General features: G+C 37.4%; 1 protein-coding gene across 1 annotated transcript in view; it reads left to right on the top strand.

Moving 5' to 3' along the window:
* Positions 1-15748, top strand: part of LOC149285321 (uncharacterized) — a 63863-nt gene that overhangs the window by 22370 nt on the left and 25745 nt on the right. The window contains exon 2 of the mRNA XM_089495537.1: positions 6736-6867. Within this exon, the coding sequence (XP_089351663.1) occupies positions 6736-6867 (132 nt within the window). The remainder of the gene's footprint in view (positions 1-6735; positions 6868-15748) is intronic.

Raw genomic sequence — 15748 nt, 5'->3', positions numbered from 1 at the left:
TTGCTCCACCCACTGTAACCCATAAGGAACATAGCGTCTGTCTTCTGCCTATTTCCCTTATATGCTTCCCATTTCATGAACCTGCTCCTTTGCAAACCTTATTTTAAAACAAACATGTGGTTTCCATTGGTTTAAATCACTAGAGGTATCTATAGTGTAAAAATGGCCCATATGATAAGTTTGAAATACATTTTGCCAATTTCATGCATCAGTACGAATCTCTGAGAACAAAGAAACAAAAACAAATGAATGGCAAAAAGTTTGCTTGCTGTAGTTTAGTCATCTTTCCCCCTCCATCTCACTCATTTTTTGGGGGTTAGAAGGTGTGACTTTTCAGGGGCCAGACAGGCTTAAACAAGCTATGACTAGTATTTTCCCAGAACATGTGGATACATGTATTAAGCATTCACAGTCCATTAAATCTAACAGGTGCTGCTTATGAAGTATTAGCAAATGCAAACTCTCCAGGAAACATCCTGAAAGGACAGGATGCAAGAGGTTAATTCCAGAAAAAATAAACTATTGCAATGCCTGTGATCTATCCTGACAAAAATCCTACCTCAGATCACTTTAAAACTGAACTTTTAATAATATAATTTCAAATTCGAAAGGTGCAAAAATGAGGGGAAAAAATAAAATTCAAAAAAGGATTATTGTCATTAGTTTTGGACCCAACGACTGCTTCTCCAATTACTGCACCAAGTTAAGCTTTGAAGAGAACGTTTTTTTGCTGTGAATTCCTCATGATTTAACAAATACGGATTTAATTTTCCAAAATAAATACTTCATGAATTGGAAAGCATCTGTGGAGTGCCTCTCATCCTTATTTCTTTGGTTAATAAATATTACCTTATTAGGCTAATGAACATAGATGCTAAACTATTCTTCTTGGAAATGCAGCCTCTTTTGACATAATGTCGCTACACTAAGGTATATTCTGAGATGTTGGGTGAAACATGAAGGCCTCTTCTTACAAGCATGCAAAGCACACAGAACCCTCTCGCTTTTCCAATGCCCCACGGGGATCTCCAGCTGTTCAGTAATTACACACATCTTGCAGACACCGGCATTGTCCTTAGCAAGGTCACCGTTATTCTGAGCAAACAGAAATTACATCTGCTTGGATCTAAAATGGGGGTTTATAACCAGAGTGTGAGAGACGCAGATTTTTTTTCTCAGTGGAGCTTATGGAATTATATACCGACGTGGGTATACAACCAAAAGCACATTCGGGATTTGGAGACGTGATGAGCATTAGGGGATGATCACTGAATAAGATGGTGAGAAGACTCAATCATGTTTCTTATAAGTAGTGTCAGAATTTACTATTCTCACAATGTATTAAATGTTGCAATAGAGTCAAATCTAAGCTGGTTGTGGAAGTTCAAGCTTTTATACTTTCAAATAACCATAAACCTATTTATTTTATAAATAATTGTTTAGATACAATAGGAAACTCTAGTGAATACAGTGAATAGCCTGACGTCATCTATTTTTACAGATTTTTATTATGTTTGGAGGTCTCGTGTCTGAGGTAGGTGATCTTAATTAAAGGAACTCAGTTTGTGATTTCATATTTTGTCCTGGGCAATTTTCCTCTCTGTTTAAATAACTATTAAAACTGTTGATCTATTTGAACAGCATTGTAGAATCATACTTACACTCCTAATGTTTCCATGAGGAATAACTTGCCATATACTGTACACATTCATAATACTAATACGTTATTTATAATAATGATATGATAATTGATAATACATAATATAGAATAATTTAAAACAATCTAGAAAATAATTTGAGGAAAATGTTCAATTAAGTGAGAGAGGCATCTCCAGTAGGATACTGATATCCTATATATAGGTAAATGGGGTTGGAACGGCCCACCTACCTTGAAGAGCCACCTTGAAGCCAACACAAAATTAAGGAGCTTTGGCCTTGGAGCAATTACACAAAAAGGGCCCCTTCTCTGGATTTCCTGCCTGTAGAAAGCTGTTTTTCTCCCTTTTTCTCTGCTTTCTGCCTCTTTATATCTTTTTTTTCCTTTGTGTATGATAATATACATATTCACATACACAAACTATATATGCACATACATACATATACACACACATACACATGTATACACATAGACACAGTACTTCCTTACGTCCTGTACGTTCCTTGTGGCCTGTAGCTTCCTTACTGTGGCCTGGAAATGACATCCCTTCTCGGCATGCAGTGTCCATGAGGAAGGATGTCGTGGGACCTAATCAGATCACCGCTTCATGGGACCCATCAGCATGCCAAGGCCTTGGTGCAATTGCTCCATGTGCTTTTTCCCTAATCTGACCCGAGACAGTAAGGTGAGATCAGGGGAATTTACCAAAGGAGCCATGATCGCCCCCCTTGCCCTTGGTGCGGCAGTGCCAAAAATGAAAAAAAAAAATGCACATGTTGGTAGGATATGTCTGTCTGTGTCCTCCACTGAAGGTTTCATCTGGTTTAACACTGTAAGCGGGTTTCTTCAGGGATGCTGAAAGTAGTGAACTATCCCAGAAAAGTAGAAGTTACTTATATAATATACATTTTCATATCGATATTTCAAAATTATCTAGTTCATAAAATAATTACTTGTTCTTCTTTAACATAAGGCTCGTATTCATTTGACATTTTAAGAATATATTTCTGTTGTGGATTGGCATTTCATTCATTGGGATTTACCTATACATAACAAAATATCTCCAACCATTAGTATTACTTACTTTTTAAGTGGAGGATAAAATTTTTTAATCCAGCATCTAAAAATACATTATCCATTTATTATTATTATTTTTTTTTTACTATAAATTATTAGATATATTTTTATAACCATTTTGCGAAACCATGACATTTAGTTTTTTACGTTCAGAATTAGTAATCGGTTTTGTTTCATGCAGGAAAGCGCTTGCACTTGGAATGTCTGCCTCATTTAATAATGGATCCTGAGTCCCATGGATTACTGTAGGGATTTTGTCTCGCTGTAATCTCTAGGCAAGAAATATTCAAACAGCTGCGAGTACAGGAGAGATCTCCATTCTACCGCCTGAGCGCCTCGCAATGCAACTTTTGTTGACGGATACTGACAACTGATTCAAAATGAACCTGTTCTGTTTTTCGTTGGTGAGTTATCCATGAAAGAGATTTGTTTTGTGAAATGTTCCCATTTCTTCTCAAAAAGCATTGATTTATACACTATAAAGCTAACGATACAATGATGTGGTCTATTGCGTAAGAACAGATGCCAATTAATGCTATTACTGCCTTTGAGAACTACATTGCAACTGTAATTTCATAGTTTTGGTAAAAAAAATTGACCATGTTTTGGTTAAAAATGCTACTTCTCGTATAACCCAATGAGCGTACTGATTGCAGAAGCCTAGTACATAAAATACAAGTCAGGATAATTTTCAAAAATCAAGGAAAATGAGAGTTTAAAATTGTTTGTATTTTTGTTTTGGTATTGGTTTAGAAAAGGACAGATGCTATACGACACAAACTAATTTAGATTTTGTGCAAATTGTATGACTGAACTAAACTCTGAGTCCCAAGTATTCAAACATGCCGAGTGTAATGATGAAAACCTTCAAAAGAGATTTTGATGTTTTGGGAGATTTCGCTTACAGGAGCCGCTGTTTTGGGTTTATCACTCCCATCATGTTTATGAAGGCAAACTCTGCCTGGGCATGATGTGAGTTCTAGTACCCCAGTATACGGCACTCATTGAGCGTGAAAGGACAAAAATAATAAAGAAGTAACAACCTTTATTACAAAAATGGGGATAAATAGGACGGGTGAAGAGTGTATGAAGAGTGTGCCACAAAAATAACACCAACACCTACCTGGGTGCAAAGACTTTAACTATTTCCACTCCTAGCTGGGTATTTTCAGTGCGCTCACTTATGTGCAATGTTAGATTTTTTTGTTTTTACTATATGCTGTTCTGAATCTGTGCTTTATTGTAGCGAGATATTGGAGAATTTGGGTCTCTCTTTCTATTTACGTATATCCCTCTTTTCCAACAAAAAATGTTACATATTTTGTCCTTTTATTCTCAATGAGTGCCGTATACTGGAGTACTTTTGTGTTCCGTTATTTTATGAGCCACAGCTCCTGGGTACCCCCTTTTTTTTTATCTTGGCGCTGAGATGGACTATTTTCCTTAAAGATCATATTAGAAGACCTTGTTACCATTCAAACATTTGTTTCCCTTTCCACTTTAATGGTTCAAAACTACAGCATAGAACTGCTGTAGTTTACTCTGAGAAATCTTGAGAACGCATGGTTTACTACATTCTGAACAGGAATTACAGAGATGCTGAGGACTACAAGTAACTTCATCCCCACTGACCCACTGACTACTTTAATACGACAACAGTATACCAACGTCCCCAGTTTACTCTGCTTCCATGCTTTATACCAGCCGATATCTTTATATTGTATGGCTTCCTTGTTTTTCTAGGCTGTTTTGATTTATTTCATTTTATTCAATGAAGAAACATACAATGATCTGGGATGTATCCCATATAGGTCCCTGTGTGAAGGTCAGGGCAGGCCATGCAGTGCTGGAATATTGAGCACAAGTTCAGGTCAATCAGATCGATATCGCAATAAAAAGGTGCTTTCAAGCACAGCCACCTTATATGAAAATAAGGACACATTGCTACTGCAACCACAAGGTGTGGTCATTAGTTATGGGAAGCATGCAGAAAAGTATTCAATTTGACAACTGCTGCCCTAGTACATGACAAATAAAAAATAGTGTTCAAAAATCCAATGTTTCCATAAACTCAATGAGCGATTAGTTTTGTAATTACTTTTCTGATCAATGAGTGAATGAACTTCAAAACCAACTGTCTATTACCTTATTCCAGGGCTGGGGTAACCTGTGACGTTTGTAACAGATTCTAAATTTACATGGATTGTTTTTCTCATATGGATTATTGTAAGGAGACCCAAGTAGACCAGAGGGTCCCTGGCTTCCACCGCTACCTTTCTCATAGTGAAAGACGTTTACAAGATGGGCAGCGGCTCTGGTTCTTGGAGTAAAAGTGCTTTTCTGGGGGAAAAACTCTCCCAAAGAACCGTACCAGCAGTCCTGGCACAATACAACAGTCACAATACAAAAGAACACAATTTTTTAAGGATAGCCATGGTTCACTGACAGTGGAGGGGGGGAGTTGACACACATCAGGAAATAGGAACAGATTAACACAATTAACACTTAACATTTGAAGGGATTACATAGACAACAATGGCACCAGACAAATCTTATCCCCCAACAACAAATTGAAAACACCACAATAGTAAAGGGATTAGGAAAGTAACACCTAATTAAACCTAGACTAGACAATGAGACATTAAGACACATACAAATGGGAACCAGGGAGTGATAACACAAAATACTACAATTTAAGCCGATTAGTGAAAACTGCAGTAATAATTTTATTAAAACAAGGGTCCAGCATTGATTACATTGTTTTATCAGGTCAATGTTTTATCGCATTAACACGGCTATGGTACAAAATAGCCAGCATGCCAATGACACATAGTAGCAGGACCAGGTCTTCTTACAAGTATGACGTAAAAAAATAAACACAAATTGGCTAGACTGTTAAGAGAATTTCCAGCCAGTTTTTATTCTTGGTTGAAAACCTCTATATCACAGTTGCTATTTTTTTCCACTGGGCAGCATGCTTATCGGAAGAAATGTGATATAAACTCTGATACTGAAACAGAAGCTCGGCCTTTTGGGATAGTAGACTATTTCTCAGGTCAAAAGTAAAACAATTGGATGGAGGGTAAATTTCTGATTGTCCCCACTATATCTTTGTATCTTTTACACTCTGAAAATGAAATATGATGTCTAGTGCATACTGAATTATACATAGACTATTAGATGTTTTTTGGTTTCCAAATGATCGGGTCTTGGGACGAGCCACAATCTGTCTGAACTTCTGAGCACAGTTCCCTCTGCTACTATTTATAAATTGGACATAAGTCTCAGTGGGACAAGTGTATATGACATTTTTGGTCTTGATCTAAATTAATAAATACCCCACTTGGGGTAACTTTAGCCAGAGCTGCTCTGCATGAATTAAATGATGTGATGTGGTGTATGATTGTGTAGAATTTGACATGGGTGTGGGGGTGCTGATTTGTGTACAATATGATGTGTGGGGGTGCTGATTTGGGTATGAATTAACATGTGGGGTGTGACTTCAGTAAGAATTAATATGTGGGGTGTGATTTGTTTATGATCTCATGGTGAGATGATTTGAGTATGATCTGATGTGCCCGAGGGTTGATTTGGGTATATAATCTAAAATTCTTTATATTTAAGTTCATAAATTCTAGCTAACAAAAAATGAATAGGTTGGCAAGTATACTTCCTAAAATCTCAAATGCCAAACATAAATAGCCCAGCTAGAAAATGTCAAATTGCCAGTTAACCACAGCAGCAGCTAATTCTCTAACGTTCAAGAGCTACTTATATTTTTTTGGTATAATGGAGTGTTTTGGCCACCTTGATCCCCCATGCTACGGAACCTACTCTGTGTTTTCCCATAAGTCTTTTTCGTCTTGTCACGGTACAACAGATTGCAAACTATTATATAATGTAGATAATGTGAATTTTGTCTTTTCTTTGAATGATGATAAACTATTGCTTTATGCATTACTAGATAATGTTTCCTTATATAACTGTATATTTTATTTTAGGAGGGCTCCATGGATAGTTTGTATGAACCAGTACAAAATATTCAAGAACCCAAGGAGGATCCTCTAACCAGTACCAGCAGTCCACAGAATACCTTTACTAGGATTGTACCACATGAAAGATCCCTGTCTTTGGTAAGTCAGACAAGCAAGTTGCTGCTAAATAATTGTTTTTAGAATAGGGTGTATATTAAATGACTGTATCACCCCGTACGTGGAGCACAAACATCCTCTTTTTTATGGTTTCCCATGAAAATCATAGGAAATTTGCCTCTAGAGTAGAAACATTAGAGGTTATTTTATTATAGTCTCAAATATCCTCTAAAACTAAAGGGATTCCAAAAAAATCTGCTCGTGGCTTCTATGGGGTGCTTTAAGGTTTAGTGCTAAAGGGAAAACATGTAAGGACCACATCAAGAGGTTGCTGAAAATATGAAAACATGACAACAATTTAATAATAGGTGAAGACCAAAAAATGAAATCTACCAATTAAAGTAGACATGCAATCCAACGACTTCTCTTTCTAGAGGACATGTTTCTTCTGCGCCTAGACTTTTGCTTATCTGGCTGTTTGTTTTGCTATTCCTTAAGCTGATGTCTATCTACATTTATTAAACACTGTGCAATCACCTACGTCTCCTCTTCATGATATTTATTTTGTATGTGGGGATGCAGCTGCAAGTGGGCCACAAGCAACCTGTACTGCAAACCTTGCCACCATAAAACTCTTTGGCGTTCACGCGATTACGGAGTCTTTGGTCAATGTGTTTAACCTGTGGGCAGAGGAGTGGAGTTTGGGCGCTCTCATTCTCTGACTAGGTACTACCAAGTCCACTTCTAGTCCCTTTCAAGTGTATTTGGGGATCGTTCCATCCATATGTGCAACATTATCCTCCTTAATCACTTATGGCAGATTTTTACAAAAAAAGTTTTCTCAACATTTTCACTCTTCTTGGCTCATATTCTTGGCTGTATCTAGTTGATATAGGTTTGGCTTTAGTTTTGTAGATTGGGGACAGTTTTTCACTAGTTACAACAAACATAGTCAATATATATATATATTTTCTTATTTACATCCAAGTTTTGTTTTTTATGGTCAGAATTTTTAAAAGAATTAATAATAATAAATGTATGTTTTAATACAACGTCAGGAGGTGACCATTCTGTAGAGTTAACTTTTCAAGGGAATTATGCTTGTTGGACAATTGGATCCCCTGATCTATAGGAGGTTCAGATTTTATGGGGAGAAGGCTGTAGGCTTGCAGCACAGTAATCATCTTAACCTCTTTCGTTTTGAGTCTGGTTGTGTATAGTTAACATCTTCAGAGGTACAAAGCTTTCATGCGTCTGTGTGTGTGGTTAACTTCTTTAAAGCTGCAGTGCAAAACTTCCGTGTGTAGATAACTTTTAATCCACTCTCATGGGTTTAAATGAGAGGTCTTCTCCAAAGGACTTCTATAGGATTGCTAATGAGCATGTGCAAGGACTATATACTGAAATGCTTTCTGCTTCCAGAAGAGATACCCTAGGGAGTTAAATCGTGGATAATGCAGGAAACACTACCTATGGATCTATGGTGATATTAGAGAGACGTGCCATGAAAGGGTTAACGTCGCTCTCCCCGCAGGGCTCTGAGCAACTACACCTTTTTGGAAGATACAAGCTGTTTTCTCTAAAAGTCGGAAGTCTCTGCTTACAGACATTAAATGTCAGCATCAGTCCCAGCACCGCTTTACTGAGGATTTAATAAAAGAACTGGTGCCTGCAGGATTAAAAGTTTGCTTTGGTGCTTCATGACTGTACATGCCAAAAAGTAACCTAAAAATAAATGAGACTTCTTATAAATCTTACCTCTTTTAGGTAGAGTCATGGAAAGAAAAGTGACCTATATGTCCATTTACTGGATATCAACCACATCAGCGCTTATATGCGTTTATACGCTCCCCCCCCCCATGCGGATGATATGCTTCTAGATAACATTTCAATTTAACAAATTACATTTTTATGCTTCAAAAATCTGCTAAGTGAAATTGAAAACATCTGTATTTTTTATGTGTTCACCAGGAAAAGAATGTAATGAGCCCAATTTTGAACATTAACCAAGAGGATGTGGTATGTGGTTCTTCTTAGAAAAATCATTATGTAAAAGCTAGTTCTATAGCTGAAAAAATAGCGCTACTTTACTTTTTTTGCGAATAGTGCAATATCTAGATATTTTGCTTTTTATGCTTATACTTACAGAGTAGACATATGTGCTTAATGTGGGATTATAGAGTCTATAACAAGGGTTATAAATCATTTAGTAATTGCATACATTGCAACCGTCCTAATGTTGGTCCCAAATCCACAGGCATATTTCGGGATCCATATGCATCTGCTTTAGACTATTCACCATACCAGAGATCCTTACAGGAGCCGTTGCTCATAGCCTTCCCCTTACAACTCAACACGGAAGCCTAGAGGAGATGGTGGTGGACAAAAGAGAGAGTGGGGCCAGGGCTGAGAAAGCAGGGTTAGGGTGGGAAATTGTCAAGAATGGAAGAGGGTTCACATGAATCCACTCTACCCCATCAAGAATTCGAGTACTGCCCCAAAACACTTAACAAAAAAGCTTACTAAAAATAAGGATTTTCCAGAAGTGTTGGGTACAAGTTACCTGCCACCTTGGCCAGTGTGGAAAGGATTGGTTGCCATTTCCAATTCTCCACCAAATTTAAGGGAGCCCAGGGATCTGGGTTATTTTTTGCTGAACTTCACAAATAAAAGTCTTGTATCCTAACTTATGTGGGAATTCAACTCTTTTGAATGTAACAACATTTTAAAGCAGTTGTTTCACTAAACCTAAACACAGCATATGGTATTTATCAAGACATTTAAAATATATAATTTGTGGCTATACAGTTGCCTTCCTTCTTCTTCATTGGCTACTAAAATCCCAATTACATTTACTCCCAGACAAATAGCTTTGTTTGGGAGAAGTATCTGCCGCAGCTTTTGAAAGTTCTTCTTCACTTGAGTAATGTCACCTGTACTTTTTTGGGGAACCTATTGGTGACCCCAAGGAGGAAAGAGAGACTCATACCTCCTATGCACTCAACTTTAATTGAGTGTTATGTAAAGTAAGAATGAGCGGTTCTCCTCTCACCAGAGCTGCCAACAGCGTCCCACGAGAAGTCAAAGTACAGTTGATGTTGTGTGAGTGAGAAAGGACTTCAGAGGCCTATCGTATTTAGAGTTTGTTACTTTTGTAATATTTTATAACTGACATCCAAAACAGGACTGGTGGTTCAGTGATTATACTAAGTGCTCAAATCCTCACAAGCTGATATTGCCAATATTACGAAACCTTCCATAGGCAATTTAAAACGCTATTAACACAGTATGCAGGTACATTTATCGGCTAACATCACGCTATCTTTTGGAGCCACTTTAGGAGCCTGTCGGCAAATAATAATACAGCAGGTTCTACCACGCTCAACTCAAGGCTGAGCTACTTACCATGACAGCTGAAATTCAGGGTTTGGTAAATAGAGGAAAGTTATAGTGCTATAAAGTCATATAAGAAAAAGGTATTATTTTTTTTTTTTATTTTTTTTTTGCAGTCTTGCATTTGTTCTACATTTCCGGCAAGAAAATTCTAAACCATAGCTCATTTTGAATTCAATTTTTTGGGACATCAGGCTCAATTTCTTATGCAAAATTGTATTTTTCGGGTGAAACAATGCTTTTACATTAGGTCAAGCTAAAGATTAGTAGAGATTAAACTTGGTTTACTGTTTCAAAGTGTTGTTTATCTTCAGGAAATTGTATGTGTTTTACATGCTGTATGGGAGGTGAACATTACCCACTTTATATATTGGGGCATATTATTTAGCCTTATATACCACAATTTGAAGGAAATCCACACTGATGCTGAATAGATAATATCCAACACCCCGTAAATATTTCTTACATAGAAACCAGGTCTGCTGTGAAGACTAAATTTCACGGCTGGGCTGTATTGCAGCAGTAACAGACCTCTGCGGCTTTGTCAATTTATGCAGGTGCGCTGGAACCTCATAGGAAATAACCTGCTTATCCTCCCAATCAGGTGGGCTTGGTCTCCTAAATATGCTTTTAAACTGTAAGGATGAGCTCTTAGCAGAAATTGTTTTGCATTTGCTACGAAAGGTAAAGTATTCTGGGTAAAAGTGAGGCTGCTTGCACAGCGCATTTGAGCCACTAGAAAGAAGGCTCTGAGCAAGGTAAATAGGTAAGGAGGTAAGGACAAGAGAGTAAGGGAGGGTGTATGTATGTATTTATGTGTGTATGTATGTATGATAGAGTGAATGTGTATGTAAGTTTATTTGTGCATGTGTAAGTGTGTATGTGTTAGCATGAATGTGTATGTGTTAGCCTGATTGTGTAAGTGTTAGAGTATGTGTGTGTGAGAGTAAATACATGTGTTAGTGTGAGTATGTGTGTCTTAGTGTGAGTGTGCATGTGTGTGTTAGCGTGAGTGTGTTTGTGTTTGAAAGCTGTGTGTAAATATGTGTGCCAGTGCGTAAATTAGTTAGATGGGCAAGGGGTGACTTGAGTTTACCTGACCCTCAGAATGTGCCAGCCCTCCCCTGGTTTGGAATCTCCAGAGAAAAGGAACAGCACAGCTGAAATCCCAGAAACATCAATGGGAAGAATTGATATTGGCCGAGGAGAGACATGAGACATGGGCAGAGGAACATTGCTGTCTCTGTCCCACCCCACTCCCACCTCACCTGTAACATCACACCTCCATTCTAACCTCTCCTAGCACTCATCCTCTAATGAAGATGTGGCAGTGATAAGGGGTAGGACTCTCTTTCACAGGTGAAGGGCTAGCTCTGTGAAAGAACAACCTAACCCTATGAAACCTGGGCAGGGGAGCGGGCATAACCAAACACTACTGCCCTGCCAGAATATAAAAGACACGAACCCTGGGGTCCCAGGGCAAAAACCTGCTAACTTCTCAGCTACAGCTAAAAATCTTGGCAGTAAACTATCAAATATATCAGTATCATGTGGTTCCCCAAAAAAATAATAACAAAAATCGGTACAAAGCGATTTAATGAAATTATTTTTACTAATACTGACCCACAAAACAGGTTTTCCTCTCTGAGACTCAGAAAGCAGATGGGGATTTGTGGTGCTTTAAATCAGCAGATCTAAGATGTTAATCCCAAATTACTTTACAGACCTCTTTTTAAAACATGTTAACACAATGTCAGCTAAAGATAAAGAAGCAATAACGGATTGAAAATATTTTTACAAGAAGGAACTCGCTAGACACATGGTACAGAGAAAATGTTCCGTCACTAGATGTATACAGTCTGTTACACTTACATATAATCTAGTATTTTAACAAAATTGTAAGTGGGTATTACAATGTGTAAGGAACTGTTTAGAAATAAAATCAGTTTAGTATCCATTTTCAGCAATACCAAACAGTTGCTTATCATTATAAATTAAAGAATAAATAAATTAAAATTCAAGAGGCCTCCATTAACGCTCCAAACCAATTTGGACACCTGAAATAATGAAGGGTATGTATATGTATATATATAATATTTAAATTAAGCTATGTAGCTAGTATTATTTTAAAAATTCACCAAATGACGATATAGAAAACACTTCTAGATACCCAGGTGGATATATACTGAATTACCTTCCTTAAAAGGCCCACAATCTTCATACCAGAATTTTCCAGGGGGTAGTTGCCTACCTTGCCAGCCTTTCACTGTAGGCCACGTGTAATATGTTCTATAATTGCACTACTAACTGCTTTAACACTTGGCTGTTGTGTAGGAGAAGAAAAATTCACTCAACAACTATAAGTGCACTCAATAACTTTATAAAACTCCACTTAACAACTACAACAACTCTACAGGTTCTACATCTGATCTAGTAATGGCGTAATCCATTTGACTCATACCCTGTTTTGAAATGTCACATATCTAAAAAGAACAATCTTAAAATGTTTTAAATAGCACAATATATCTTTCCTTCCTCCTTCTTGCTTTCTAAAGGAATACTCTGATTTGGACAACACAGATGTAAAACGCAAGAGAAAAAGGTAAAAGCCAATTATCTCTAATTATGTATTCAGAAAGAGACTGCGACCAGTAACCTGTGCATTATGGAGATGGAATATGGTGATACTGTATATCACATCATATATTGTACTGTTTGCATATGGTGTTTATTCACAAACATTGTTCATTAACATACTTTCTTTATTAAACATGATAGCATATTCTCTAGTGCTTTTTCATAATGAGTGCTTTACATATAAAGGACATACCTCACATAAATGTAACATACCTTATGTTAAAAAGTAGGGCTACATTGTAAGGTAGAGATGCTAAGGCAAAGTAAGGCCACTTGGACTAGGCCTATGTGATCAACAAAGACGATCCAATGGACAATACCAACAGACACATCTTTCTCTTCTTTTTATTCCAGGTCACTCATACAGAAATCAGTGTCTGAAAATGAAGCATTTGGTATATGTCATTTTGACAGTTCTTTTTTATTAAAAAAATTTCCGTACTTAATACTTCATAATAAATGTGGAAAGTATGAAAAAAAAATGCTGTAAAGTAAGAATGCTTTCAAGGATTGACATGGTAATATTTTTTTTTTTTTATCATTTAACTAAATTCAAAGTTATTGAACAGAAGAAAAATCAAATCTATGTTGGGTGCGACCGATATGACATTTGCCTCCAAAACAGCATTGATTCTTCTAGGTACAATTTACACAAAGTCAGGGATTTTGTGGGCACGTAGTTAGGTGTATTATTAAACAATTATATGAAAGAGGTGCTAAGATCCAGGTGCTCTGTCCAAGGTCTTCTGAAGCAGCACAAAGAAACGGTCAATGAGGAGCACCCTAGATGCAGTGGTCAAGTGCAGCAGATAAAAGACACCATGCTTGCTTCTCTTCACAATGAAAAGATGTCTAGCAGTGCCATCAGCTCAGCATAAGCAGAACACAAAGATACCCTGGTACATCCAGCTATAGTTCGGAGAAGTTTGGTCAAAAGTGCTCTTCATGGAAAGCTTGTGGCCAAAAAGCAATACTTCTGACATGGAAATGAGGCTAAGCGACTTGAAATATTTGGCTATAGCGGAAGGCAGTTTGTGCCCCGAAAGCTGGAGAGGGGTACAAGAATGAGTGTTTGCATACAGCCAAAGTCATAAAGAACTATCTAAAAAAGAACAAGGAGACTTGGGAGTGATGGTATGACCCCACAGAGCTCAACATCATGGAGTCTGTCTTAGAGTACATGAAGAGAGAGAAGAAACTAAGACTTCCTAAATCCATGGTGGAACTGGTTAGTTCTCCAACCTACCTGCTGAGTTTGCTAAAAAAAACTGTATGCAAGTGTACCTTGCAGTTTTGAAAGCACTAAATATTGATTTGATTTTTCTTCTGTTCACTCACTTTGCAGTTTGCTACATAATAATACATGTCTATTTTTGAAAGCATTGTTAGTTCACAGCATTTTTTCACGCCTGCCTAAACCTTTTGCACATTTGTATGTATATATATAAATATATGCATTAAATTAGGTAAAATATATAACTGTTTTGTATTTTTTCCCTGACAATCTTCAGGCTAATAATAAGTAAATAACAATACACATAGGAAATTCAATATATAATGTTTTAAACTAAACCCTAACATGCATTAGCAAAAAAGGATTGTAAAATGTTTCCAGTAAAAGTAATTTATTGCTGTAAACCTCTCAGTCCTATCTCCCAGCATTTCACGAGGTAATACAATCCTTAAATTAAAGGGATTCTGGCAGACCCTTGTACATTCTGTATAGCTAACACCTCCACGGAGAATCATCTAATGAGGACCACATTTTCTCCATACACTGACCATCTGCTGTATGTAACACTTCTCTGTGCTTCCAATGTTAGACAGAAAATCTTGGCCCGCAGCTTACTGGCAGAGCCCCAGGGGGGGCGAAAACGATTCCTACTTTCGCAAGCATTGCCATATTGAAGGTAAAATTTAAATGTATTCATTTATTTGTATTGATCCCCAAAGATACGTTGTTGACATCATGACTCTTCCTATGCATTCATCCATTTAATTATTTGAGACTAAGCCAGATATGGAAATAAGGAAGACGCAGGTGATAGGTTTACTTGAAGGTGGGAAATTATTTTTACGAGGGGAAATATTACTGTCACGCTAACTATAGCTTGTGTGTTTGTATTTATTTGACATATTTTGTTGGTAGATTTATCTCATGGAAGCCCTTCTTGATGTCCCCCTATACCCCTGTACACAACACCTAAGGAAGGTACTTCTGATCCACCGCTGCTTTATAGACGCCACAAAACAAATTAGTTAATAGGCCAAAGTGATCAGCCTTTTTGGTTGTGTGTCCAGGTACCACGACACTTAGCACTTCTGCGGCTTTACTTGAAACCAAAAGCAAACCTAATTTTGAATTCAAATACAAGGCAGAGTAATTTTGCAGTCAAACAAAAGCTGAGGGTCAGGACAGGCGGAGCTCAGTCAAAGTTCAAGTCTAGTTAAGATCAAAAATGCCTAACCGGTTAACTGTACCCAAAGATCCCCAATCAACCGGCTCATTACATTACAGAAAAATAGCCTGGGCCAAATAATCTATAAGGCATGAAAAGCTAGACAGATGACCTGAAAGATGCAGAATACGCAATACCCAATGTCAATGGACATTGGACATTTTCTGGTCGAATGCATGTAATAGGGTTTCTTTTCCTACTCGGCATTCAAAGTCTGTATTTTCCAGACCTCAGTGAAGATGATGGTTTCGTGGGAGACAGAATTAATTTACTTTCGCGAAGAAAAGCTGAAGACAATCTCAGTCAGGTAAAGTATGTTTTAATTGTCAAACTCTGTATCTATATAGTGTTCCATAGGGCTGATTGGAGTGGATGCATATAGGATTAGTGTGGGGGGGGCAATGGCTGGGTATTTGGGGTATTAATATAGTGAG

This window comes from Sceloporus occidentalis, unplaced genomic scaffold, assembly GCF_023333645.1.
Source record: "Sceloporus occidentalis isolate IW3139 unplaced genomic scaffold, rSceOcc1.0.p SCAF_81, whole genome shotgun sequence".
Lineage (NCBI taxonomy): Eukaryota > Metazoa > Chordata > Lepidosauria > Squamata > Phrynosomatidae > Sceloporus > Sceloporus occidentalis.
This window is presented reverse-complemented; position numbering and strand designations above follow the sequence as displayed.